At 39.8% G+C, this 26363-nt stretch overlaps 2 protein-coding genes across 5 annotated transcripts in view; one reads left to right on the top strand and one right to left on the bottom strand.

Annotated features, from left to right (window-relative positions):
- Nucleotides 1–18873, bottom strand: part of ABRAXAS2 (abraxas 2, BRISC complex subunit) — a 32345-nt gene extending 13472 nt beyond the window's left edge. The window contains exons 1-7 of the mRNA XM_081193044.1: nt 18399–18873; nt 11238–11328; nt 10549–10585; nt 6649–6715; nt 4655–4845; nt 2819–2938; nt 1834–1918 (exon numbers count right to left, since the gene is read on the bottom strand). Of these exons, the coding sequence (XP_081049170.1) occupies nt 1834–1918; nt 2819–2938; nt 4655–4845; nt 6649–6715; nt 10549–10585; nt 11238–11328; nt 18399–18470 (663 nt within the window). The 5' untranslated portion in view covers nt 18471–18873. The remainder of the gene's footprint in view (nt 1–1833; nt 1919–2818; nt 2939–4654; nt 4846–6648; nt 6716–10548; nt 10586–11237; nt 11329–18398) is intronic.
- A 35-nt stretch (nt 18874–18908) lies between these two features.
- EEF1AKMT2 (EEF1A lysine methyltransferase 2) lies at nt 18909–26334 on the top strand. 4 transcript variants are annotated; one of them, XM_081193092.1, is made up of 6 exons: nt 18909–19158; nt 20633–20704; nt 21792–21906; nt 24218–24329; nt 25342–25554; nt 26150–26334. In XM_081193092.1, exons 1-6 carry the CDS (start codon nt 19106–19108, stop codon nt 26245–26247), a joined length of 663 nt encoding a protein of 220 aa, XP_081049218.1. In that variant the 5' UTR covers nt 18909–19105; the 3' UTR covers nt 26248–26334. The 4 variants fall into 4 exon arrangements, with proteins under 4 accessions (XP_081049218.1, XP_081049217.1, XP_081049220.1 ...); XM_081193091.1 differs by having other exon boundaries at nt 18910–19158; nt 26147–26334; XM_081193094.1 differs by having other exon boundaries at nt 18913–19158; nt 20633–20698.
- The last annotated feature ends 29 nt before the right edge of the window (nt 26335–26363 follow it).

Raw genomic sequence — 26363 nt, 5'->3', positions numbered from 1 at the left:
GGATGTAGCACTACAAAAACTGTAAGAGTAGTCCCAAGCCACTAATGCTGACACCAGCTTTGGCAAACCAAAACATTCACGTAGTTATTTGGAGGAATGCAAGAGAATGGCCACTCTAGCTGGTGCAGTGCGAAGTTTATTTGCACTACAGCTAATACGTTGGGATGAGCAGCCTGCTGAAGAAACAGTTTAATAAAAATCCATTTATGCCATAATTGCAATGTATCTAGTGAATACTAGCCAGGTGGGGAATATATTGGGAAGAGATTTTTAATACGCCTGACTGTTCTTTAGAACTTAGAAATGTAAAAGTTAGATGATATATTATTATTATTTATTAAATTTGTATACCACCCTTCACCTGGAGATGTCATGGCATTTCACATGGATCTGTTTTTTCTCTTTCAAAGAGCTACGAGAAAGAATGTGTGAGGACTTAATATTTGGGGAAAGCCTAAGTCAAAGTTCACAGACTAGCAACTTTAAATGTAACAGAAAATAGCATAAGCCCACAAAGCATGCACAGGCAGGTTTCTTTAGGTCACCTGTGCACCAACATAAAGCAAGGAAAGTCACATCCCTACAAATATTGGAAAGGGTGATTTCTGGAAAGCAAGCGCTTGCGTTTTTTTAAATTTTTGCTTCAGACAGGTTCAACACACTTGCATGATAACTGCAATTACTTAATGTCAAATATATTTTTTAAAAAGAATAAAACATAGAGATGCACTATTTAAGAGAACCACTAAGGGTATTAATGTTTGTATGGATGCTAATGATCACAGCATGGATCATATATATAGAATATAGAAGTGTGCCTCTGAGCATGTGAAAACAGCCCTTCCATCACTGCTGAGAAACCTAAACCTGGTTAGCTATCTACCCAATGAATACTTTTAGTTTTTTATATCTGTTTTGTTTTATTGAACATCTTATGTATTTCATATTCTATATTCTATTACTGTAAATCGTTCTGGGACTCCTCAAAACAATATATAAATATATTAAACTAAACTACCAGATGTGTATGTTATGAATCTGAAAAATAAAGAAGCGGCACAAATGATGCAGTTTCAAATCAACCCACAGGAATCAAGAATAAAAGGGAGATGGCAACTTCATGCATAGCGGGAGTAGTTATGGATGCTTACTTTACCACCGGTAATGCCATAAACCAGGTTTCAGGCACATAATTGGGGCAGCTACTTAAGTTTAAACATGCAGTTATGGCCTTAATTAAACTTTGGCACAATGGCATCCAGACCTTAAAAAGACCAGATAATAGGCAGTAGGGTCTGAATCACAGAAAAGGAAGGACTGGAGCAAAGAGGGATTTCCATTTTCTGCTAATTTTAAATGCTATAGTATTCTTTAAAGATCCCTTATCAAATATTTAACACACACACACACACACACACACACACACTTAATGCATTATACAGTAGGGCCTCAATTTTGCAATCAAGTCCAGTGGAGAAAGCCCTTCAGGAGAATGCAGCCACAAAGATTCAGCATTTTGCCCATGCAGACCCTAAAGTGAGATCTGGACATAGGACAATTTGGCCTATCTCCTTGACAGCTACTTTCAGTCTTAAAGCAGGGAAAACTTGTAATAGACAATTATTACCTACAATTCTTATGCTAGAAATTTCTGTTCTATTAAGCATTATTAACTAAATATTTTAATTAGTTGATTTGACTTAATATAGCTTAACTATTCACAATGTAAATTGTTCGTGAAACATTTAAATTCAAAATGAAAGTTTTACTGTAGCTTTGCATTAGTAAGCAGAGAGTTGTCACAATAAATACAGAACATTAAAGAAGAATTACCTGTGCTTTTTCTTGAAGTGCATTATAAACCTGATATATAGCCCTGATGTCCTTCATCACACCATCTTTATCAAAAAAAGCAGTACTAAAAATACATCAGAAATAATGTGTTAGAAATGGGCAAATCCTGCTTTTCCAAGATGTCTTTTACCCTTCAAAAGGGTTTACCTTTCAGAGCCATACTCCAGGAAGCAAGGCATGGACTGCTGAAGATGTCTGAAAAGGATAGCATCTATGATGCACCCTGGACTGACACAAAGCTCTTTGATCCAGCAGAGGTTTCGATTTGCAGAAAAATGAGGGAGGCAATTTTTGTCAATTCCATTTCCCCCTGCAGTTCTGTGTGCCACTGCACATGTTGCTCCAAAGGGTCCCCAATCCAAGCAAATTGACCAGGGGGTGAGGTTTTGCAGGGGAAGGGGAAATTGGCAAAAATTGCCTCCTTTCCTGTTCCACTGATGGAAACTAGATTAAAGAGCCTTCCATCAAGTAAAAAGACACCATTGGATACAATCCAAAGTTATTTTTGCACAACCTGATGTTATATTAACACAAGAGAAACATTTATTCCACAAAGTAAATAGACTGAATATTTATTGCAAACAAAACAAACAAACAAAAACAACAAACCATGACAAACTAAAAGCCAACAAGGAGCCTCATTTAAGCCAATAAAAGTCATGCACATGGAGATCTTCTACAGTTAATGTTGGTCACATTAACATTGCTTTTCTTGATAATTTGCTTTATCCCAAATAAAGTTTTTGACTTATTTTTCTGCTTCTCTGTACTGTTTAAAAAACAGCAGTTATTAAACAAAATCAGATATCCAAGAATGCTCTAGATCTGCTCCTGGTGATATCTAAGAGAGTCATGATAACTGAAATCAATGGATCCACTGCAAGTGTGACTAAGTTAGCGATCACATGCATTTATTTCTAGGCACACCAAAATGGCATTTGTTACATATTAAAACAATGCTCACCCATGCTCCTTAATAACTTTGGTATAATTTTGGGAAGTATTTGGCACTGAAGAGACCTTGTATTCCTGTTGGCTTGTGTTGCCTAGATTAGGAATAGTAAGTGACACTCTTTGATTATACCTGCAAAAAAAGTTTAGAAATATGAGGTTACTTTCTGTAATGTTATTTCCCTACAAGAGATTCCAGTCATAATAATCACCCAGAAGAGCCTATTGCCTTACTACCTCCCCACAATGATTAGGGTTTCAAAAAGCTACAATTAAGAAGGAAATACAACCTAGCAGTTGCAAGTAGAAGTGCAAGTAGAAAATAGGTATTGCTCCAGCGGGAAGGTAAACGGTGTTTCCGTGTGCTGCTCTGGTTTTGGTGTTCCATTACACCAGAAGCGGCTTAGTCATGCTGGCCACATGACCTGGAAAAACTGTCTGCGGACAAACGCCGGCTCCCTCAGCCTGTAAAGCGAGATGAGCGCCGCAACCCCAGAGTTGTCTGTGACTGGACTTAACTGTCAGGCGTCCTTTATCTTCACCTTTTTTTACTTTAACACACTAGTTATGATCTTAAGTGCTGACACCCGAACAAACCATTAGAAGTAAGTAATGACCCTAGGCTACAACTTGCAGCTTACTCCTAGTAGTACACCAAGACCAGGGGAGAAATGCAGCACTCATGATTTCTCTCAATGCACCAGCATGCTTGCTTATACGCAGTAAGTCAAAGCTTGCAGTACATGCAAACCAGAACATTAAAGGAATGCAACCTAGCTTTTGTTCACCAAAGTATAAAATATAACTAACTCACTGCTGGAAAATGTTAATGATGGCTATATAAGAAAGAGGTTATTACCCACCACCACTAGAACCAAATAGTTTTGTTTTTTCTAAATAGCTTTTTTTTTTAAAAAAAGGTGAAGCATAATATTTAATTTTTAAGTCACATTGATTAAAGCTGTGTCCCACTAATTATCAGCTACAGTTTTAGATGACTGCTCAATTAATTAAAGTTTGCAGTCCTATATGCAAGTACAACCATATCAGCTATAGAAAGCCAATTTGTGATTGGGTCATTTTCATGACTCTCAAATATTTTAGTTTCTAATTACTCTTATGGGCCACAAAGTATCTTTAATGAAGAGACAGCAGAATATTTTACTAGCAGATATATTGAGAAGACAGTTTTCAATAACAATAATAATGTATTTGTACCCCACCCATCTAACTGGGTTGCCCCAGCATGATTATGATTATAATCGCGATTATGATTATGAGACATAATGGCATTCACTAAACTAACAAGACTCTAAAAATGAATCCTTCACAAGTTGGTTTTAAATAAACTACTACAATGTGTCATCCAATAATAATTCTTACAAATTCCTACATTATATTTTCCATATACAGGCAATGATCAATTAACTGATGCATGCACAGCGCTGAACCCAGAAGTGACCCGAAAACATCAGGAAATGAGTCACTAAAAGGGCAGAACAGGGTGCGGGGAGCTTATACATGCTCTGCCGATGCATGCTTTGGCCAGAAAAAGAACCCCTGTGCAAAATGGTCATTGAATGTAACTCCCCTTTCTGGATATATTACTCAGCAGTTTTGTATAATTAGGGAGAAATCATGACAGCTTCCAAAGAAGAGCATATATTTCTGGATTTTGTCTGTGGATTATGTCATCTGGTACAATACACACCAGCTATTTAGCACTTGAAGCAACTGAAACACTCAGAGGAAAAGCAACTTGCACATCATCTGTGACTATTACTTTTTTAATTAAAAAAATCATTAAAATGGACAAACAGTTTCCCTCCACATCTTATAAACTGTTTACCTTCGGTTTGGTCTAAAGAGAACATATTCTAAAGCATGTGTTGAGTTATTTGCAGTTGAGATGAAACTGAAGAGAAGGAAGACAAGATCAGGCACTCCAAGAATCTGTGTCAGCTGTTTATGAATGATGTGTTCTCTATATGACATTTGTTGCTGGGTGTTTCTCCTAAATCTGTACCATCCAATAACGTTCTACAATAAAGATTGAATTAGGGAGTATTAACTGAAGGATAAAAATTGCATCTCAAAAGTACATTCAATATAGATTAATTATGAAGTCCCAACATGATGCCAGAATTCTTAAGCCTAATTATTCCAATCAAAGAAATAAATGGCATTCTGCATTGTTGCAATCTAGAGAAAATCGAATCCCTTCATGTTACCAACAATCCCATGCTTCAGGAAATATTACACTTTGCAGTGACAGGAAAATTTCTGATTCAAAGACAGCAGATATTATTACTGAAGTACATTCAATTTAACTTGCATGCTGCTTATCACATGATCCTTAAAAGCTTCTTTTCCCTCAAGTCCTTATGTTTTTCTACTGTTTGAGTAGCAAACCCTTTTATGCCTGGGGGCCACATTCAAAGTTATCCAATGCTCTGAGGACCGCATGACACTGTGTGTGTGTCACTCTCTCTCTCTCTCTCTCTCTCTCTCTCTCATACCGCAGGGGAGAGAAAAATCTCATCTTTAAGTTGTTATGGGTAAAGAGAATGAAAGCTCTCAGCTCACACTACTGCAGCAATGGGGTTCAAGAGCGTCCACTCTCCTTGCTCATCAGATCTGCATTCTCATCATCAACTGATCTGGACAGAGAGATTGAAACCTCTCTGGTCACACCAGCTTGATGGGGCTCAAATGCAACACCCCCCTTTCCCAGTTTAAAAACGCACCATCAATGCAGCCAAATCATTGAGGGGTGTGAGGAGCTGCTAGAAATGGTCTGCAAAGCCAAATATAGTCACTATCAACCTCTGCTGTAGATACTAAGAAAACAGTACTAAGATACTACAAAATTTCCCTTCTTCAGAACTGAAGTAAGAAGAATAAATAGAAAAGTGTTATTGCATATTTAACTGTGCACAATAATTCCTACAATTATTTAGATCTTACTTGAAAGGAAACTAAAAGAAACCCCTCTCTATATTTCAAAGAGAACGGAAAACATTTTTTCCATGAAAGCCACAGGAAAGATGAAAGTGATGAGGAAGTTCCACCCGATTATCAGCTGTAACTGAGAGTCAGGCTGTTGATTGTTATGAACCACTAAGTCCCTTTTAAGATTTTCCCCCTTTCATTTTTAAAATAAATTTAGAAAGATATAGAACAAAACACAAGATATGGCAGTGCCCCAGTGAACTAGTGAGTACAATAAAAAAATTGCATGAAGAGAAAAACCAACTACAATTCTAAAAAAAGTCTTTCCACACTGCTGAGTGCTGACCACATGAGTTAGAAGTAGTGGACACTCCTCTGCTGTGGGTATACTCCTTTGGTAGTTACAGAAAAGTAGTGCTAGAAAACCTATTTCCTAAAAGAAGTATTGGGAAATTCCTTTGGGGTTATATCCTACATCTCATCCTATTTAACACTGACATGAAACTGAATTCAGTCAAGCAAAGGGAGCAACAACTACAAAAAAGTTAACATTTAGGCAATTCTTCTTCACCAGTCCTACAGGATTCAGAGAGATTGAGAGATGGCTCAGAGGAGAGACAGAGGGCAGAGGTCCCCATTATCAGTTGCCTGTGAATGCTCACTGGGATACTTTCCCTTCTTTTATTTTTTTCATATCCTTTTTACATACGGTGTGTGAGTGTATGTGCCCCAACTGGCCCCAAACACTTGGGACAAAAAAGGTTAGCCACGCCTGGTCTAATATTTAACATATTTCCCTTCATCATTCTTTGTGATAAAATGTTACGTTACTTTTTCTTCAGGCCTTACCGGTAGCACAGAGAAAAAATTAATAAGGAAGTGCAGACTTACTTTTCTCTGATCTTTAAGAATCCTATCCAAATTCTCTTCATTGACTTTGCCCGCATAGTCATAAAAGCTTAAGAAATAAATAAATAGGTTTGGCTTAGAATCAAGTCAGTGCTGTTTAGTGGAATAAAATGTAATATACTGTAAAGGTGTGTCTGAGGCTGCTTATTCACTACATCCATGAACGACTAAACCTTATAGAAAAATATTATGGGGAAGTTAAACAGCTAAGTTATGAAAAATAACATATGTACCCTGAAAAAAGTCTGCTATTAAATGTTGAGTTTCACAGGTAACAAATCTACAGCTAATATTTTTAAAAAATATCTCAACTAGCTCTTGCTCACATGTCTGTTACTTATAACTAAAGGTCAGGAGTTCACCTGCAGAAGCAGCATTCAAGACCAAAGCATCCTTTTTTGAGTTGGAATATTGCTTAGGGTTTTTTCTGTTGGGGTGGGATTGTTGCTGTTTCTGATATTATTATTTTTTGTATCTTTATTTTAGATCTTAATACAATTTATGTAGAAATTGCTTAATTTGGTTGTATTTTTTATTGATTGTTTATGACTACTTTTGTTGTTTGTGATTATGTTTTTTCATGTTGTAAGCCGCCTTGAGCATAGTTTGAATTATGGAAAGGCGGCATACAAATAAAATTATGTACATATGTATGTTTCCTTTTGTTAGAAACAGATGTTTACACTTTAGATCACTGTCAGTCTGTACATGCTATGTATCCATTCAACACATAATGGGCACAGGAGTTGTGTGTAGACAGCGGTATAGTATCGACCAGGCATGTACATTTATGTTCAAGTAAGCCTTATCCACTTTTATCTCTGTGGGTATTAGATGTACTGTATAAGCGGAGCATAATCTCTATTCAAACACAACACTGTAAGGAAGGAACAATTAAGTAAGGCAAACACACCCAGTATCCACACTCAAAACACCCACTGTGTGTAGAATACATATAAAATATGCATTTTTAGAGATTTTATAATGAGATTTGTAAGGCATGTCTTTGAAATGAAGAGGCATCCATCAGTTATTATCAGATAGCATTTTTATCTCCCTAAAAGCAGTTCCAAACAATTAACTTTCTTAGCCTCCATCTCAAAGAGGTTAACATGAGAATCACATATTTATATCAGCATCAAGCTGGAGCCGTCGTTTAACTGAGCATACATAGTAACTAAAAACCACAAATTTCTACATCTGAAGAGAAACTTAAGTATATCCTGTATTAGAAAATGACATTCCTTCTAGACTTATCTGCCAAATTATTAGCCTCTTTGTAGAGGAAGTTTATAGTACATTACACTCATTGACAGCAGTCAGTCTAATAGAGAATTTTTATTTTTAAAGTATTGGGACACTAAAGGCACAGTAAAATAGGCATCTATTCCAACCATGTTAGTTTCTTATTTCACACAAGTGCTACTATTTAGCAAAACGAAGCCTATTCTTATACAGAACAATGTCAAAGGTTGCATTTCTCCTAAAATAAATCGCTATCAGATGCTGTGCATTGTGTACAAATTCTTATTCCTGTAAATGTTTAAGTAAAACAAGAGGTCTAAACTCCATTGACAATAACATCATATAATCTGAACTGAATTTATTTTTTATTTTATTTTAATGTATTTTTATTAAAGATTTTACAAAGGTATGTGCAACGTCTCTCTCTCATATTTTTTTCCACGTAACACTTTTTTGAAATAAACAAAACAAATCGGTTTCATTTGTTGAGACATTAGGAAGAATAGGGGGAAAGAGGTGGAGGGGGGGGGAAAGATGAGTGTCAGTGGGGCCGGGTGGTGATGTTCTGAACTGAATTTATAACAAATGTTTTTGTATATATAGATGCCTATTGCTTTCAGCTTTCAACTTTGCTATGTGGAAGTGCTGGTATTTCTAGGATTGGCAGAAAGTTTCAGACAACTTCTGAGAGCCAGCATGGTGTAATGGTTACCACTGGACGAGGACGTCAGAGGCTAGGGTTTAAATCCCCACCTGGCAAAGCTCCCTAGATGATCTTCAAGAAGTTAAAAAATTAAAAAATTGTCCAGTAGCACCTTAGAGACCAACTAAGTTTGTTCTGGGTATAAGCTTTCGTGTGCATGCACAAGACAATTTTTTTATTTATTTCGACTGCGTCAGACCAACACAGCTACCTACCTGAATCTAAATTCAAGAAGTTACCAATTCTCAGCCTGAGCTATCTCACATAGTTTTGAGGATAATATGTAGTAGGGGAGAACCACATACATGGTGTTCAGTTCCTTGGAGGAAAGGTGGAATATAAATGTAATATCATAAAAATATAGAATTAGAGTTGGAAGAGACCCCTGAGTGTCATCTAATTCAACTCCCTACAATGCAGGAAACTCAACTAGATCATACATGACAGATAGCCATCTAATCTCTGCTTTAAAACCTCCAAGGAAGGATAATCCACCAACTCTTGCTGGAGTCTGTTCCACTGTCAAACAGCTTTTACGGTAAGAAAGTTCTTCCTGATGTTTAGTCAGAATCTTCCTTGTTGTAACTTAAATCTCTGGAGTAGAAGAAAACAAGCTTGCTTCATCCTCCATGTGACAACCCTTTAGATATTTGAAGATGGCTATCAAATCTCCTCTCAGTCTCATCCTTACCAGACTAATAAATAAAATGCTCTAAAAAAGAAGAGAATCCATAAAATTGGAAAGCTCTTGGACACAGGGGGAAAAGATGCAAAGGCCACCATCACTAGTGACATTTTCTCTTAACACGTATCATGCTTAAATAAAGATTTTAAAAATATGTTTTTGTAAACCACTTACAGGATCTTTTTAATTTTTACAATTATGTGGTATATAAATTTTATTAAATGTCTTCATTAAAACATCATGTCAATAAGTGTGATAAATAAACTGGCTGGAAATCTTGAAGAGGATAAATACATACCAAGCAATAATTTTATGGGACTGCCTCAATTAGCAATAGCTATACATTTACACATACAGCATCAATTGTATTACATACAGATTGTGGAATCTGTAAAATACGATATGGCAAGAAGTATTCTGTGAATGTGGAGAGCCAAAAAATGAAGGAACTGAACCACCTAAAAACGTAGGTAAAGGTACCCCTGCCCATTCGGGCCAGTCTTTCCAGACTCTAGGGTTGTGCACTCATCTCACTCTATAGGCCGGGAGCCAGCACTGTCCGCAGACACTTCTGGGTCACGTGGCCAGCGTGACAAGCTGCATCTGGCGAGCCAGTGCAACACACAGAACGCTGTTTACCTTCCCGCTAGTAAGCGGTCCCTATTTATCTACTTGCACCCGGAGGTGCTTTCGAACTGCTAGGTTGGCAGGCGCTGGGACCGAACGACGGGAGTGCACCCCGCCGCGGGGATTTGAACCGCCGACCATGCGATTGGCAAGTCCTAGGTGCTGAGGACTTAAAAACTTACTTCCTATTAAATCACTTGGTACAAACAGGGCAACTTGGCATCTACATTCTTTTAGCCATAACAATAAATCCACATAAATCCACAAGCTAGTCATATTTCTAAGTCTCTGAAAGGATGAGCTGAATTTTAAAAAAGAATTTATTTTTAAAAGGAGACTTTATAAGGAGAAAAGACTCATTTAGGTATTGCTTTTAATGTGATGCATTGCAAATATGGGAAATAATGTATACGACATATGGGAGCTCCCAAGCACATTCAGGATTTATTTTTGTTCTTTATAAAGTTGAAGGATGTTCTTTCATAACACCTGTGGTATTGATTTAAAAATTAGTAATTAGAATATTAGACTGGATGCTCATTCTGACAGTTATACTAATGCTGGTTTCAGCCCACCTACAATTGGCACAGAGGAAAAAGATAAAGATGACAAAGTAACTTACCTAAAGAGTTTGGAACAAGGCTCATGATTATGGATATCTGTAACAAGAAATTGACAGTGGAAGTTTCAGTTATACTTTGCGTCAAGTGGAAAGCTACCAAGATGTACCCCACATGTCCCCCCCCCAAAACATCAACCCAAGAGCAAATACCCAATTCCATTTCCCTGAACATATATAGAACGTTTCTAACATCAATGAAATTAACCTATACAAGTGTTTTGCTCATTAGTCATATTATTTTTACCATAATCAACAAAAGGGCACTATTCTACGGATATTGGAACAACACTTAGCACTTATAAACATGTAGCCACACTTCCAATCCAGTGGCTTCCTTCCCCCTTAGGAACTGAACTGTATTTCAAGCACAAGAAAAAGGTATGTAACTCAGCTGTGTATCTGCTGAACTAGAAAAACATGTACCCAGGTGCAAATGGCCTCATGAAGTAGCTGCTCTTTTCTTAACTACCTGTTCCCGAAGCCCTGAAGTGTACACCTGGGACGTTTTATCATATGCCACAGAAAGTAGAAAATCAAGTAGCAGTAGTGAACAGAGTTCCACATATTTCTGTCAAGAAACTTATCTAACCAATTTTTGTTAATTCAAAGCATTAAACATGGGAGTGAAATGAATGAATGAATGAATGAGGCTCAATTGCAGTGCAAGTTATTAAACCGTAGCTACTTACCAATAACTTGCAGAAATTCAATGTTGCTGATTTGAGAGTCACTAATACTAAACGTCTCCTCTTGCCTTATCTCTCCCAAAAGAAATCCTTCCTATAAAATTGAACAAAATAATTATGATTAATGACAAAACCTACAATTGTACTCCATCATGTTTTATCTTCATGCAGTTTTCATAACTACATGTAACTTAAATTATTAAGGGCACAATCCAAGGTTGCACAAATGGACCTCTACTCATAGAATAATAGAATCGTACAGTTGGGAAGTACCCCAAAGGTCATCTGGTTCAACCCCTGTAATGCTGGAATCTCAGCTAAAGCATCCATGACTAATGGCCATCCAACCTTTGCTTAAAAACCTCCAAGGAAGCAGAGTCTACTGCCTCTCATGAGAGTCTGTTCCACTGCCGAACAGCTTTCACCGTCAGAAAGTTCTTTCTGATATTTAGTCAGAATCTCATTCTTGTAATTTGAAGCCATTGGTTTGAGTCCTACCTTCCAGAACAGGAGAAAACAAGCTTGTTTCCTCTTCCAGGTGATAGCCCTTGGGATATCTGAAGGTGGCTATCATATCTCCTCTCAGTCCCCTCTATTCCAGGCTAAACATTCCCAGCTTCTTCAACTGTTCCTCATAAGGCTTTGTTTCCAGACCCTTGATCATCTTAGTTGCCCTCCTCTGCATATGTTCCAGCTTGTCAACATTATTCTTAAATTATGGTGCCAAGAATTGGACACAGTATTCCATGTGTGGTCTGACCAGGGCAGAACAGAGTGGTATGTATGGACACCATACTTCTGTAGATGCGGCCTGGAACAGAATTAGCTTTTTTGCTGCTGTATCACACTGTTGACTCATGTTAAGAGTACTAAGACCCCTGTATCCTATGGGGTTAATAAGCTCTCTTTCTGAATCAAAGTGGGCACATGTTCTAGCTAGGATCATTCCAGGGTTGTGCATGTGCATTCCAGGGTTGTGCAGACTAAACTTCCATTCATGCAGTAGGATAAATTCACTCATTAAAGAGATAGATTGCTAAATCAAACTGCCAGGATGGCTCAATAGTAGCCTCATGCAATAAAGTATGTTATATCAAAGACTGTTAAATGTTTTCCCTTTATTTCCTGTGTATTTAAATTACACTGAGATTTTGTATATTCATTATATATAGTGGAATGCCAAAAAATTCTTCACTGGAATATCACTGAAGTTGACCGGTTAATAAATTATTTTGCACACAATACTAACCTATGGCTTACCACTGCCTCTCTTCTCCTCTTATGCAACCAAAATGGCTTCACTAGTATATAATTTCAGTTTCCCTGAATTTGGTTTCAAAATAAGCAAACTTCAAACCATGGGTTTGTTTTCAACCAGAACCCCTGACAAGAAGCAGAGATTCAGAAAAATAAATTGGGGGGAAATGCTGGTTAAGTCCTTCACTTAGCTGAAATAGAGGAGGAATCGGGAGTCTACAAGCCTGAGGGTTTGCTTTGTCTCAGTTCCAGCTTATACACATAGTGAATGTGTGAATGTGGCCAGTGTGTCACATGGGCCCCTGCTGGAAATATGAAGCAGGTTCACAGAGGCAGAAAAATTGGGACCTTTAGATTCTATTTACGGAACACAGCATTTTCAATTCTTAGCACAGGACTTATGTTTACATCCTATCACATCAAGACTATTTTCTTCCTACAATGAAGTCAGATGTAACCCAAAAAGGGGCTTAGAAAGATATGAAAATAAGAGCAAGACAACGATAAAGCTTGCTGAATAGAGAAGGTAAAAACAGAAGCTTAGAACTTCTCTTGTTCTCTGTAGTCTATCCTAAGTACACAAATGGAATTTGAAAGTTGGCTTCTTCACTTCACTATTGAAAATGACATGCAAGCTACTTGGTTCTGAAATAATGTATAGAGCAAGCATTCCACAGATAAAACAGGACTACAAAATGCTATCAGAGAACACAAACCAGTGCATACAGTATTTGCAAAAGCTACAATCCAGTAGCTGCATACTGCAAAAAGTAGGCAGAACATTCCTATTTGGGGCTTTGGAACAGCTTGCACTTTAAGAAGCTTGCCTTCCAGAGCAGACAACAGAATTCACTGATCTGAAGTCAAAATTGTTTAAGTTGCAAACAAAAAGTTCATCTGAAGGACAAAAAGTACTGAATTTAGCACACAGATCTGTAAATAAAATCTGTAAATAAAATTTACAGATCTGTAAATAAAATAATGTAACAGAAACCAAAGATACCATTAACTTATTTGTTTGCTATTAATCAACAAGCAAAATAAAATTAAAATAGGCCTGTTTTCCTAAAACAGTCATATTGTTTTACCCAATAAACCACAAGTTTGGGGAATATTGTTTTCCAAATCTATACTCTACATTGTTAGCCCCCAAAGTAGCTCATATAAACTTAAACACAATTAATGGTAATCCAAAAATCCATTAATATTCAACTGCAAATTAGTTTTTTGTTTGAAACAAGAAAACAAAAACAAAAATTAAAACAAAGCATAGCATTTTTATGGTGTTAGGAAAGAGACATAACCTCCTTAACAAGAGGAGTCTAAAGATTCTGAACAGAATATGTTACTTTGTTCTTAATTGGTTTCTTCCCACAGGTGAACAGATTCCATCTATGGACAGAATAGCATAGAGGAATATACACTGAAAATATAACATGAAAATTCTACACGATTTCATGATTATCATTCCAAAAGTACTTTTTTTTGGGGGGGTAATGCTAGTATATGCCCAAAATAGCAAGAGAATTATGAAGGAGCTGCACATAATTATGCTCAATATGTTTACTGTTCAATAAGTCAAAACACATTATGGAACTCCTACTATGGCTTCAATTGGACAACACCAAACAATGCCAATGTGACAAGCCTCTCCGATCGCTTCCTCCCTGCCCCTTCTATGCAGCGATCCCTCCATTCCTGTTGGTAAACTGAAGGATACAAATTCATGCAAAATGTATCATTTAAAACATTTTCTAGCCTACCCTGCAACTTCTAAACTCTTAGAACATCTTACAGGACATTCTAATAACAATGAGAACACATTTCTGCAAGTAGTATAAAAGCAGTAAACTGGGAATAGATGAAAGAGTCATGGGATTAAATAAGAGTTAACCAGTTTAGGAAGTCTGTGTGAATAAAAAGTGTCAGAATCATATAAAGTTTGGCACCCAAGTGAGCCTCCCTGTGAAGAACATTCAGCAACAAAGAAAGCCCTTTCCATGGCCGCCACCCCCAATACCTCAAGGACCAGCTCTCCCCATGTGAACCAATCCGGACCCTGTGATTATCATCTGAGGGCCGTCTTTGTGTGCACCCTTCATGGGAGGTCCAGAGGCAAAAAAAGAACAGACATTTTATGTGTTCCGTATGTGTGAAATGCTCTCTTCAGGAGGTTTGCCTGGAACTGTTGGCAGATATCTTTAGGCGCCAAGCAAAAACATTCCTCTTCAATCTGGCCTTTGGCTGTTAACTATCTATGGCCTTTTAAAGTTGGGGTTTTGTTTTTAAAAAGATGCTTTGATTTTCCTTCAGCAAGACAAAGTATCCAATAAATTTAGTAAGAATGATATATATACAGGTGGCAACCATTTTGCACGTGTTCAATTGGCGTATGACCAGTGTTATAAATTCAAATATGTAGGTTAGGTGCCAAATGGCTTCTTCAACCAGGGTTACAGTCTCAAAAGCAGAAAGTCTAATTGCCATTTTGGGGCCAGATAGCTAAAAAGTCTTATTTTTCAATAAAACTTATTGGTTTCTGAAATTCATTCTGTTTGTGCAGATAAAATATAACAGTATAAAGTAAGCAGAACATAAGTGGCACATAAAACGCTACCAAACCATTCTACGTTCTATGTGAGCTCTCTCAATTTTTGGATTATTAATATAACATTTAGAACGTAGAATGGTTTGGTAGCGTTTTGTGTGCTGCTTATGTGCTGCTTACTTTATACAGATAAAATATAACAGACAGAATTCTACAGGATGTTGTGCTAGTGTGTGGAAACAGTCAAGATCCAAGGATCCCCAGACATGCACCTCCAGATAGTGGAGACATCAGGTACCATCCTGGTGCCTGGACATCTTCACTTGGTCTCAAGTGGCCGATAGCCAAGTGCAAAATGCGCCTGGGAAATTTTGAACACATCATTTCGGCCCTGGAAGGAGGAATGGGATGGGCTTATGCTCACTCTGCCGACATATGCAATGACCCAGAAACAGGGAGTTGCCCATACAGAAAACTAACTAACTATTGAGATAAGTATTGAACCACGTTAGTGCAGTGTCCCTGATCCCCAACCGAGACAGTTAAACCAGAAGGATACCATCTAGTATCCAAGAACACTGAAAGCTTCTAGGTGGACTCTTTTCTTTCCCCAGCATAAACATTATCCATCATAGTAAGGACCACTGTTTCATTGTTAAATTCAGCTTGAAATACATCTGTTCAGTGAAACTGGAAATGCACAGCCATCACTCTCTTGAGCACTTTGCTCTAAAAGCAAATATATGTGATTAACCGGTACTTATGATTGAGGATTCTTTGTGTGTGATCTTAACCATCTTTTTCAAGGTTGTGGAAGCCACTTGTTCTTACAAGGAGGCTTGTCTCACTTCCTGGCTCCAACCAGTCATTCCTTCTCAATGTTATAAGCCATCCTTGAAATCCCCAGCAAAGTAAGTTGGTTTGACATATTCAGAGACCAAACTGCAGAATTTATGACATCCAGGCTAAGATAGCTGCAGGTGATTATATCCTCAAAGCAAAAATATTCCACTGCACCTCTATGGGTTTTACAATTACAGTTGTACCTTGTTTGGCGACTGGGTTCCGTTCCAGAGCCCTGGCTGCTAGCTGAAAAGGACGCAGGGCAAAGCGCCGCGTATGCGTGTGGAGCAGTTTGCACATGTGCCCATGCGCAAGCAGCAAACCCGGAAGTAATCCGTTCTGGTACTTCTGGGTTTGTTGTGGACATTTGCTGGAATGGACGCTAGATGAGGCGGATGTTCGCAGAGGTATTACTGTATCATGTTATGGACGTCATTGAAAGCTACTGTAAGCTCCCCCGAAAAAATTTGTTGGTCTACAACAAACTAACAGAATCGTGGTGTAGATGCATTTTGCCATCATTATTATTGTCACAGTGGGTCAAAAAAATGGGCTCATATGCTGCTACATTTAAGTCTTCTGCCACTTGAGTTCAAGCTATTGCCAAACTTGTGTGCAACCCATAACATGTGGTAGGCTGATAGAATGTGACAGCCCCATGGTTGTAATGGTACCTTTTACCTTGTAATGGTAGCAATGAATTCCAGAGACACACCAACAAAATTTCCAACATAAACGTTGAGAACTTCGCAGAAACAAAAGCCTGCAAATCTTCAACACCATACCAGACTACTGATCAGCTGTACAATAGGATTTCTAATCCATCCTTATTGCCCAGCACCAGTTATACTCAGAACCTGGAGTTGACCACCTGGCCTAGAACTATCCAAATATTTTGTTATCTGACCATCCATCACCAACTGCATCTCATTCTGCCCAAAAGAACTTCAGAAGGACCCATCTCCCAGAAATTTGAGCCTTAAGTTTCTAGAGGTCTTAGTCCATTAGTCCACTTACAGCATTATAACCATTACACCACATCAGGAAACACTCAAACACATACTAAAAGAATGCAACATTGTTAAAGATATTACAGAATCAGTATAATGAAGGTGTATTGATAAAGAACTTAAGCAAGGAAACATACAAATAAAACACCACCTGCAACTATCTAAAGGATAGACTTAACATCATGCTGCAGTCACCTAGTAGTACTTCTGAAGGGGAACATTCAGAACTTCACCAACTGGTGGGTAGTTTTGTCTCTCAGCTTAAACCAGGGGTAGGAAACCTAAGGCCCGTGGGCCGGATGTGGCTCAATTGCCTTCTCAATCCGGCACACGGACAGTCTGGGAATCAGCGTGTTATTACGTGAGTAGAATGTGTCCTTTTATTTAAAATGCATCTCTGGGTTATTTGTGGGGCATAGGAATTCGTTTTTGTTTTTCCAAAATATAGTCTGGCCCACCACATGGTCTGAGGGACAGTGGACTGGTCCACGGCTGAAAAAGGTTGCTGACCCCTGTCTTAAACCATCACTATCTATAGCCTTCACCTAGATCTTTTCATCTCTCCCCCCCCCCCCCCCCGGAGGTTTCTCACCTAGAAAACAAACAAGTGAGTTACATCCAGTATTGAGGGTTCTCAAAATAAAATAAATTTAATTGAAAAAACAGCATATTTTGCATTCAGTAGTTTTCAGTTTGCCTCACGTTTTTGATAATTTAGCATATTTTACAAATATTTTAATAATTTAAACACAAACCTAAACAGTTTGGAACTGTCTAGGTTTGCTGTAACTGCAATTGCATTTGGCATCCATGCATTATTGCTAATGAATCAGATTCCCACCCTCCTCCCCTAGAAAAACAAAGCACAGGGAACTGTTCTATCAGGCTTCTCTTGCTATATTCAATTCTTCTAGCATCCTAACACTGCAGCTTACCACGGCTGAACCCCGTCACTATAAACAAAAATAGTTTTTATTACTACAGTGGTCCTATTTTACTGCTCCCTTTGTTTCTATAGGTAAACAAAACAGCTTCTACAGATACATCCAACGAGATTTCTTTTCTTTTTAACAGATTGTATTATCTCCAAAGCCAGTCTCTACATGTTGCTTCATAAATACCAAGTGAAAGCGCCCAGGGCACCAGGTTGGGAAAAGCTGCATGACGGCTCCACGGGCGGCTTCGTTATCAAGCTCAGCTGTTTTGTATTCTCAGCACGCGTTTTGCTTCTCCCCACTTCGAATGGCTGTCTTCCCAAAAGGTCGCCCACTCGCCCTGCCACCCCCTCCAAAACACAGCTTTCTTCCCCCTCGCATCCCGCTTCCCACGGCGGCTCGGCCCAGGCTACCTGCCGCCCCTTTCAGCCGCGCTCCGCTTCCTATCGCCGCCTCCCCCTTCTTCCCTCTCACGACCGTTTCCTCTCGCGCAAGGCTTGCCCCCCTGCCCCCCCCCCGGGAAGTGTGTGTGTGTGTGAGGGAGAAACGTCGCCTCACACGGGGCACTTACATGGTCGGCGCTACTGTTGGTGCTGTAGTAATAAACGGAACTGAACGTGTAGCCTGAAATGGAAGCCGCCATGATGGAGCCCCGCCGCCGCCACCTCCGACGACGGTCCCACAAGCCACCGCACCTGCGCCTCCCCGGCTCACCCTCGCGCCCGGGCTTCCGGCGAGCGCCGCGAGGTCTCCTGGGAAACGTAGTTTCCCCGCGAGCCGTTAGTAGCCCATGGGTGTGAGGGAAGAGGCCCCTCAGGAGCACCCGGGGTCTGGCAGTGAAAAGGCGCGGTATGGCGAAATAGCTGCGCGGAGAACGTCAGGATTCGGAGCAAGGCCTTCTTTCATTTCTCGTAGCTGGGGCCAGTGGCCCACCCCCGGTTCCCACCAATTACAGGAAATCTCCTATTGACTGCAATGGAGGTTGAACCGCTTCCTCTTCCCCAGAGCTGAGTTAGAGAAGAGGTGACGTAATGGAGGCGGGGCATGGTAGGTTTCCCCCCCCCTCTCTCTCCGCCCCCCCCCGGCTTTTCTTCCCGCCGCGGCAACTGTATCCTCGGAAACAGCTGGTGCTTCCAGCCTTACCCTCAAAACCCCACAGGAAGAGGTTAAAGGAGCAAGGAAGGGCAGGTCCTCCAGCAGCCTAGAGAGGCAAAGATTAAAGAGCTGGGGTGGCAGCGCGCTGCTTCCTGTCGCGATCGGGCTGGCCGCCGTTCGGCAATGGGCGCCCGGGAGGAGGAGTTCGGCCCTTCGGCCCTGGGCACCAAAGAGCAGTGAGTGCTGCGCCGCCGCGTGGGGAGCGGCTGGGCTGGAGCCATCGCGGGAGGCTTCGCCTTCCCTTCGCGACGTTTGGGCTGAATCCAAATCCCGTTGATGGAGCTCGAATCTCCTTGAAGTCAATGGGACTCGACTTGCATTTACTGCAATGGGACCTGTATTCACCTTAACCTAGATTGATCCTAGAACGCCCTAATTGAATAAGTCCTCTGGTTCAGTGGCAAAACTGAGTGTCCTGATGACTTGCCGGAGTCCCCCCCCCCACTTGCTTTTAATGATGTGCAAAACATCATCACCACCACCATCATATAAAGGAACGAAAAACCCACCTCGTTATTATTATTTTAAAACAACTTCATTTGTTTTTAGACTAACCCCTGTTAAGACGGTCAGCTGCACGGTTTCAAAAAGCAAAACGGAAACAAGGGGTTTAAATCTTGTCCTATGGGGAAGTGTTGTGTTTTTTTATTTAATTGATTTAAATTATATGTGAAGAGTGGTTGCATTCTGAAATGCACAACATTACCTGACAACTGCATACAAATCAGTGGAGGGGGAAATGTGAAGGTTAAATTTCTGTTAAATGCAATTCCGTACAGAGTAGAGGAGGATTACCGTTTGTGTGGCAACTGCCATGGCAATATGGTTTTTAATATCGGCCCTATGAATGAATCCAGAGTAAGTTTGTGCATGTGTGTTGGTAAAGCTTTTGTCGACTGATCTTAAGTACAGGTTCAGGGCCTTTCTTGGGCCTAGAATACTCTGGATTGTGTGGTGTAAAAATGGCACCTAAGGGCATGTGCAGAATCTCACATCTGGGATTGGTGTGAGAGAGTTCTAGGTAAAATGTGTGACTATTAGGCTGGCTTGAACCAAGTGGTATATTTCATTTTAGAAACTAAAAATGTAAGTTTAGTTTGGATGTGGTATTCCTCTGAATAACTGTGGTGAGGACTCACAAGCAGGGAAAGTTGTGTTGCACTCGTGTCCTGTTCACTGGTTTCCCATAGACATCTGGTTAATACGTTTTGCCAGAGGAGCACAACTTCCTTTACTTGCAAATGTTAATTTGCTTACTTTTTGCATATGTAGGTTGTCAGCCAGTGTGCCGTGGCACCCTGGGGCGACTTGCTTTTAAGGTTTGAAAACATAGTCATTGTAAGATGTGGTATATTTTTGGGGCGTGGGGGGATGATAAATCATGCAGTGCTCTCCTGTGTATACTTACTTGTAAGGAGGTAGTGCTGCATTCAGTGGAGCTTACTCTTACGTTAGTTGGCATATTCTGTAGCTTCACTGGGACTGGATCAAGTTTTGGATCAGTGGTGGGTAGGGTTAAGATAAAGGATGGGCTCTGGGTTTCTCTGGTAACAGGGTAGCCCTACTTCCTTATGTAGTCCTTCCACACTATTGGATTACAAGATATGAAGCCATTGCAATGTTAACTTCCATGTTGTTTTCTCCCTGTAGTTGGGATGCAGCATATGAACGGGAACTGGAATATTTTAAGGAAAATGGTGCTCCTGGTGAGATCTGGCAAGTGTCAGTAACAACATAACATGCTGCATTAAATGTTTTTGCATTATTTTCTTTGTAAAAGCGCATGCAATAAAATAAAATGGTACATCTGCTGTTTTGCTTAGAGCAGTGTTTCCCAAACGTTTTTGGGCAACGGCACACCTGTTTACTGAAAAAAAATCTCGCGGCACACCACCATTAAAGCCCCGCCCCGTGACGTCAGCGCGCAGCGTCACGCCGGGAGGGACGCACGAAAGTGAAAGTTTTTTCCCTCCCCCCTCAGTCCCTCGCTCGGAATTCAGCTCGTTTGGGGCATCGCTCCGGCTGCTCCCTCTCCCGCCGCGCAGGAGCGATGCCTCTCTCTGGCTCTCCCTCCGCGCAGGCTGAGGGAGGGAGGGAGGTGCGCGTGTGACCCGTCTCTGCTGGGAGACCAAACCCAGCGAGGCAGAGTCGCGCGGAGGCGCCCAGGCAGCGCTGCCGGCTGCGAGGAGGAGCGCCAGGCAGCAGCAGGAGGCGCGGCCTCTCCTCGCCGCCGCCGCCCCGCCTCTCGCCGCCCGACTCACCCGCCTCCCTCCAGGCATCTCGCGGCACACCAGCCGATGTCTCACGGCACACTCGTGTGCCGCGGAACACCGGTTGGGAAACACTGGCTTAGAGTACTGGTAATGTGATGCAGAGGTTTTCATTAAAAACACCAGCTCTTGTCTAGGCTAAACCTGTTGCAAATTAAAATAGCTAATTATCATGTGGCATCTGTTTTTTATGTGGGAAATGAATTGCTGGCTACAGTCTGCTTGGTAGAGGCCAATTGTTCATATCCCTGATGTTTGTCAAAAATTGAATAAGTGCATAGACAAAGTTGCACTGCTGCTTTGTGTCTCTATAGATTAAAAAACAACACCAAACCCATCTCATCTTCTGTAATGTTAACCCAGCAGGTTTCAGAGCCATCCATTCGCTTACAAAATTAAGCCAAACTAACTTGCAATGTGATCTCTTGAGATTGATGCCATCATGAAGTGGATGCATTGCATGAGATTGACAATGTTCGTTTGCCTTTGTTTTGTGTAGTCTAACAGTGTTAGTTACCTGAACCTCTGTTTCTGATTAGGTTTGGTGAAGAAAGCATGACTCGTTTAATTAGATGGATAGAAAAGCAAAAGATACCCCTGGACAGCTCTGTGCTTGACATTGGAACAGGAAACGGTGTTCTGCTGGTTGAATTGGTTGGTATTTGTAAATCTGGTGTTTTTCAATGCAAATCTAAAACTAGTGACAGAGCAAGCAAGAGTTAAAACATTAGTTAAAATGCACAACGTCCATGTAATTTAACACTGCAGTGGCCTATCTCCATCTCCATTATTGTACCATAGGAATTCATTCTGAATATGAATTGTTACAGTTCAGTTGCATAAAAATTATTGTGTATGTGTTTGTCGCTTTAAACATCCAAAAGTTTTAAAACTGCTTTGAGGGTTTTATTTTACAATTAAGCAGCATATAAATGCTATGAAAGAAAGAAATAAAATATTATCAAAAGAAGAAGCATCACAAAATCAGCCCAGAGTATCTAAAATGGTTTCATGTGTTACACTGAATTCTCAGTTTATTTCCTATACCCTTCCTCTTCATCTGATGAGAACCTAAGGCAGCTAACAATAAAAAATACAGCATTAAAAATAAAAGTAGAACTGCAGTGCACAACACAACATGCAATAATAATCAGTGTTACATTATTATACATTCTCACTCCAGTTATGTTCCAGAGGCCTGTCTAAACAAGTAGTCTTAAATTGCTGCCTGAATTAACATTGTGTGTGTGTGTGTGTGTGTGTGTGTGTGTGTGTGTGTGTGAGAGAGAGAGAGAGAGAGAGAGAGAGAGAGAGAGAGGTTTTACATCTCCTTTGTAGTGAGATGTGTGACCTGACTTCAACTAGTATCTGTCTTCTGGTAAGGTTGATTTAAGACTATGGATGTCATGTAGCACTAGAAAGGTGAAAAATTGATTTTGTGCACATAACCACTTCTTTTGTGTCAGTGTTGCCTTTGAAAGCACCCTGTTCTGAGCCAGTTTATGAAATCCACAAATACATCGCTGTAATAGTGTTCTGATGCAACGCTCAGTAGTCTTTCCAGATTACAGCTTGAACTCGCCCATGGAAAGTGTTCAAACTTTGTTATGTAGAAATAGTCCTTGTGGTCTTTCATGCTTGCTTCCTTAAGCAGCCAAGGCAATTTTAGCTTTCCTGAATTTCAGCTCAAATTATCTTTTACATTTGCCCAATATCCTCCAGCTGCTATACTACTTAAAATTCCAAGAACTAGATTACAGCAATAGCTTTATGGGGCCAACCAAATGTTACTAAATAGTGAGAAAGTTTTTGAGTTCTCCATAACTTGTATTAGGCAAAATGGTAAACAATACAAGGGGAAGGGGAGAGAGAAAATTTTTGACACCAGCAAATGGTCTTAAGATGGAACGTTGCTGGCAGTATTGAACATACAAATGAAGCTCTGTTAGTTGCATTGCTGAATTTAAGTTATATCTGCTGCTGCAAAGGAGAAACATAAGATCCTTCATTTTTTAGAAATACAAAATCCAGTTGTTGTCCAGATCTGTCTTCACCCTTAGGTAAAAGTAAATGGAAAAAGGAACACTGAAAACTAGACAGCACTTACATTAACAATTCTGGAGCCTAATTTTAAGTGGTAGGCCAATATAACTACCGGTACCTTTATTTGTTGTGCATATTGTTTCAGTGCTGTAGCCTGGCATGATTTGGGATCCCACATGAGATTTCCCCCTTTTTCTTCACATGGAGTGTTATCAGTAACACTTAATGTTCAGCCTTGCCTTTAATGCAGTGAATTAGCCTTTAACAATTTTGTCAGCTTAAAAATTGAAATGGAATCTGATTCTTTCATGGGTCCTCTGGAATAAAAGCAGGAATAAATATCAGGAACTATCTTAAGGTATAGTGTAGGCCTGAAGCTTGGTTGACTTTTCACAGTGATCTAAGCTAGCTGTGACTATGCAGGACTGAAACATAAGGATCCCACAAAGTATATGAAGTTTAGAAGAAAAACAGAGCGAAGGTATTACATGCATGCATCTGAGATTTAATGCTATAATATCTCCTCTCTTGTAAAATATGTGCTGCAGTTCAGCATCTTTGATGCACAAGTGCATGATCTTTGTTGCATTTTCTTCTATAACTTGGCATTGTTTGCTGTCGTGTTTCAATCTTGTACAGTCATACCTCGGGTTGAAGTAGCTTCAGGTTGAGCATGTTACTTCCGGGTTTCGCCGCTCGCGCATGCGCAGATGCTCAAAATGACGTCACGCGCATGCGCGGAAGCGGCGAGTTGCGACCCGCGTGGGTTGTGTTTGCTTCAGGATGCAAAAGGGGCTCCGGAATGGATCCTGTTCACCTCCAGAGGTACCACTGTATAGATTTTCTTCAGAGTAAATGCCATGAAAATCAACTAGTAAGCCAATGAAACATTTAGGGCTTAATGGACTTTTCCTCTCTTTAGGCCAAATCTGGTTATACCAATCTTACAGGAGTTGACTATTCTTTGCCTGCAGTGCAGCTTTCAAAAAGCATAATGGAAAAAGAAGGGTTGCCTCACATTAAGTTGCAGGTAGGTTTTCATGGATGCAAAATGATAAGAGTATGGGGATAGGAGGGCTTTTCCTATAAAAAGGCTAACAATTTGGAATAACTTAGCTTAGGAAAAAATAACTGAGGGATGGACATTTATAAAATTAGGCATGTTGCAGTGAGAGGATAAATATATTTTTTCTTCCTCTGTCATAAAGCAAAAGCCTGAGCCCCACCCCCCTTTTGAAAGTTTCAAAAGTTTCCTTGTGTGCTTCATTACATAGAATTTATTGCCACAAGATGTTGTGATGGGCACTAATTTAAATGGCCTTAATATGGGCTTAGACATATTTACTGAGGGAAGGTCTATCGTTGGATGTTGGTCATGAAAACTAAATGGAATTTCCAAAGCCAGTCTTCAACTGAATACCAAACGTTGAAATTGGGGCAAATGTCAGGCGAGGCTTTTTGTTTTCACACTTACCTAGAAGTTTCATTGAACATAGCGGGACTTTCTTCTGAATAGGTTTTTAATGTGTATGACCCTGGACCAATTACTCCCATATGTGGAGATTGCCTCATCTCTTCTAAACTAAAAAGTGGTATGAAATGTTTTTTGGCACTACACGGAATACACTGTCTACCAGGTTTTGTTTACACAACCAAGATTCAGAGATTATTCTTTCAGGGTTGTTGTCCTGTGACCCCAGTTTCCCATGTATGGGAATAAGATCTAGATGTCTCCATCATATTATATTGATGATTTTATGCTGCCTTACATTGATTTTATGTTTCCTTTTTTTAATTAGTCTGTATTTTACTGTTCTTACGAGAAATGTTTTGTAAACTGCCCTGTAGATTTTGTTGATGAATGATGCAGCAATATCTAAACAAGCAAATAAATAAAATATCCCTGAATGCCTGGTTTAGGAGTGTTCTGCACTTCTTTTCTTTCTATGATCCTAGGAAGGCATAGGCATAGTAGACCTGATAGGAAAATATTAAGTAATGACTGCAGTAAGAGGTTTGACAGCTATAACTACCTTCTACAGGTAGAAGATATTTTAAATCCATCAGATGCATTATCAGACTTTCAGGTTTGCATTGATAAAGGGACTTTTGACGCAATCAGTCTGAACCCAGACAATGCGGCACAGAAGAGGAAGCAATATGTGAATTCCCTGCACAGAGTGTTGAAGCCTGGAGGCTTTTTCATCATAACGTCTTGTAACTGGACCAAAGAGGAGCTGCTCAAAGAGTTCAAAGAAGGTGAGTGCATGCCTCTCTTTAAGGTATTTCGGATATTAAGATACAGTACTAGTGAGAGAGCTTTGTGTCCCGACTTAACCTGCTCAGCCTGAATCGATATAGATAGAGCAACCACTGCAAAGTTGTTCTAGGGCTGATGCTTAATAAATTGTGTGTGAATTTCTGTGAATATGGTTTCTGCCTGAATACTTGGAATTCAGATGTACTTTTTGCTAACCTGAGCCATCACAGGCAGGTTGATAGAGGAGAAGGCATTCTTGCAGATAAATTAACCAAGTTTGTATTTACAGAAGGTAAATAGACTTTGGATTTTCTGGTCCCCAAGCTGTTTTCTGATTCCAGAAGTAATTATTGACATTGGTGGTTGGGGAAAATTGGAATTACTGGCATGATAGCAGCCTGTTGTCTGCTAATAATACGAGGACTAAATTTTAACTTGGCAATATTGGTCAGCGATATAAAACATACAAGTCTATAGAAAGTGGTAGAGTCTTCTAATTTGTCTGTGCTCCATTTCGAATTAATATAAGTAGCTATCGAATGAGGATATAGCTTCATTTGTTCCTAACAAAAGCATTTTTCTTATGGTTAGCAGGCTTTCATCTTCTGGAGGAACTGCCAACACCCACATTCTGCTTTGGAGGAAGAACTGGAAACAGTGTAACTGCCTTGGTTTTCCAACAGAAATTATGAAGTTTTCTTTTTAGGTGAAGTTTGGATAAAGACTTCATTCTAAATTTCACTGACATTTTGTATAAAAAAATACAGGTTTCAGAAACAGCTTTCTCTTAACTACTCCTTATTGCAGT

This window comes from Podarcis bocagei, assembly GCF_964188305.1.
Source record: "Podarcis bocagei genome assembly, chromosome: 4".
Lineage (NCBI taxonomy): Eukaryota > Metazoa > Chordata > Lepidosauria > Squamata > Lacertidae > Podarcis > Podarcis bocagei.
The sequence above is the reverse complement of the archived record's forward strand: the minus strand, read 5'-3'. Positions and strand labels throughout refer to the sequence as shown.

Bases quoted from the DNA above. Each gene is read 5' to 3' on its own strand.
- EEF1AKMT2 (XM_081193091.1), top strand. From the start codon at position 19,106: ATGGGCGCCCGGGAGGAGGAGTTCGGCCCTTCGGCCCTGGGCACCAAA. The intron at 21,907-24,217 runs GTTGGTATTTGT...TCCTCTCTTTAG, and splicing joins GTGTTCTGCTGGTTGAATTG to GCCAAATCTGGTTATACCAA. The intron at 25,555-26,146 runs GTGAGTGCATGC...TCTTATGGTTAG, and splicing joins GCTCAAAGAGTTCAAAGAAG to CAGGCTTTCATCTTCTGGAG.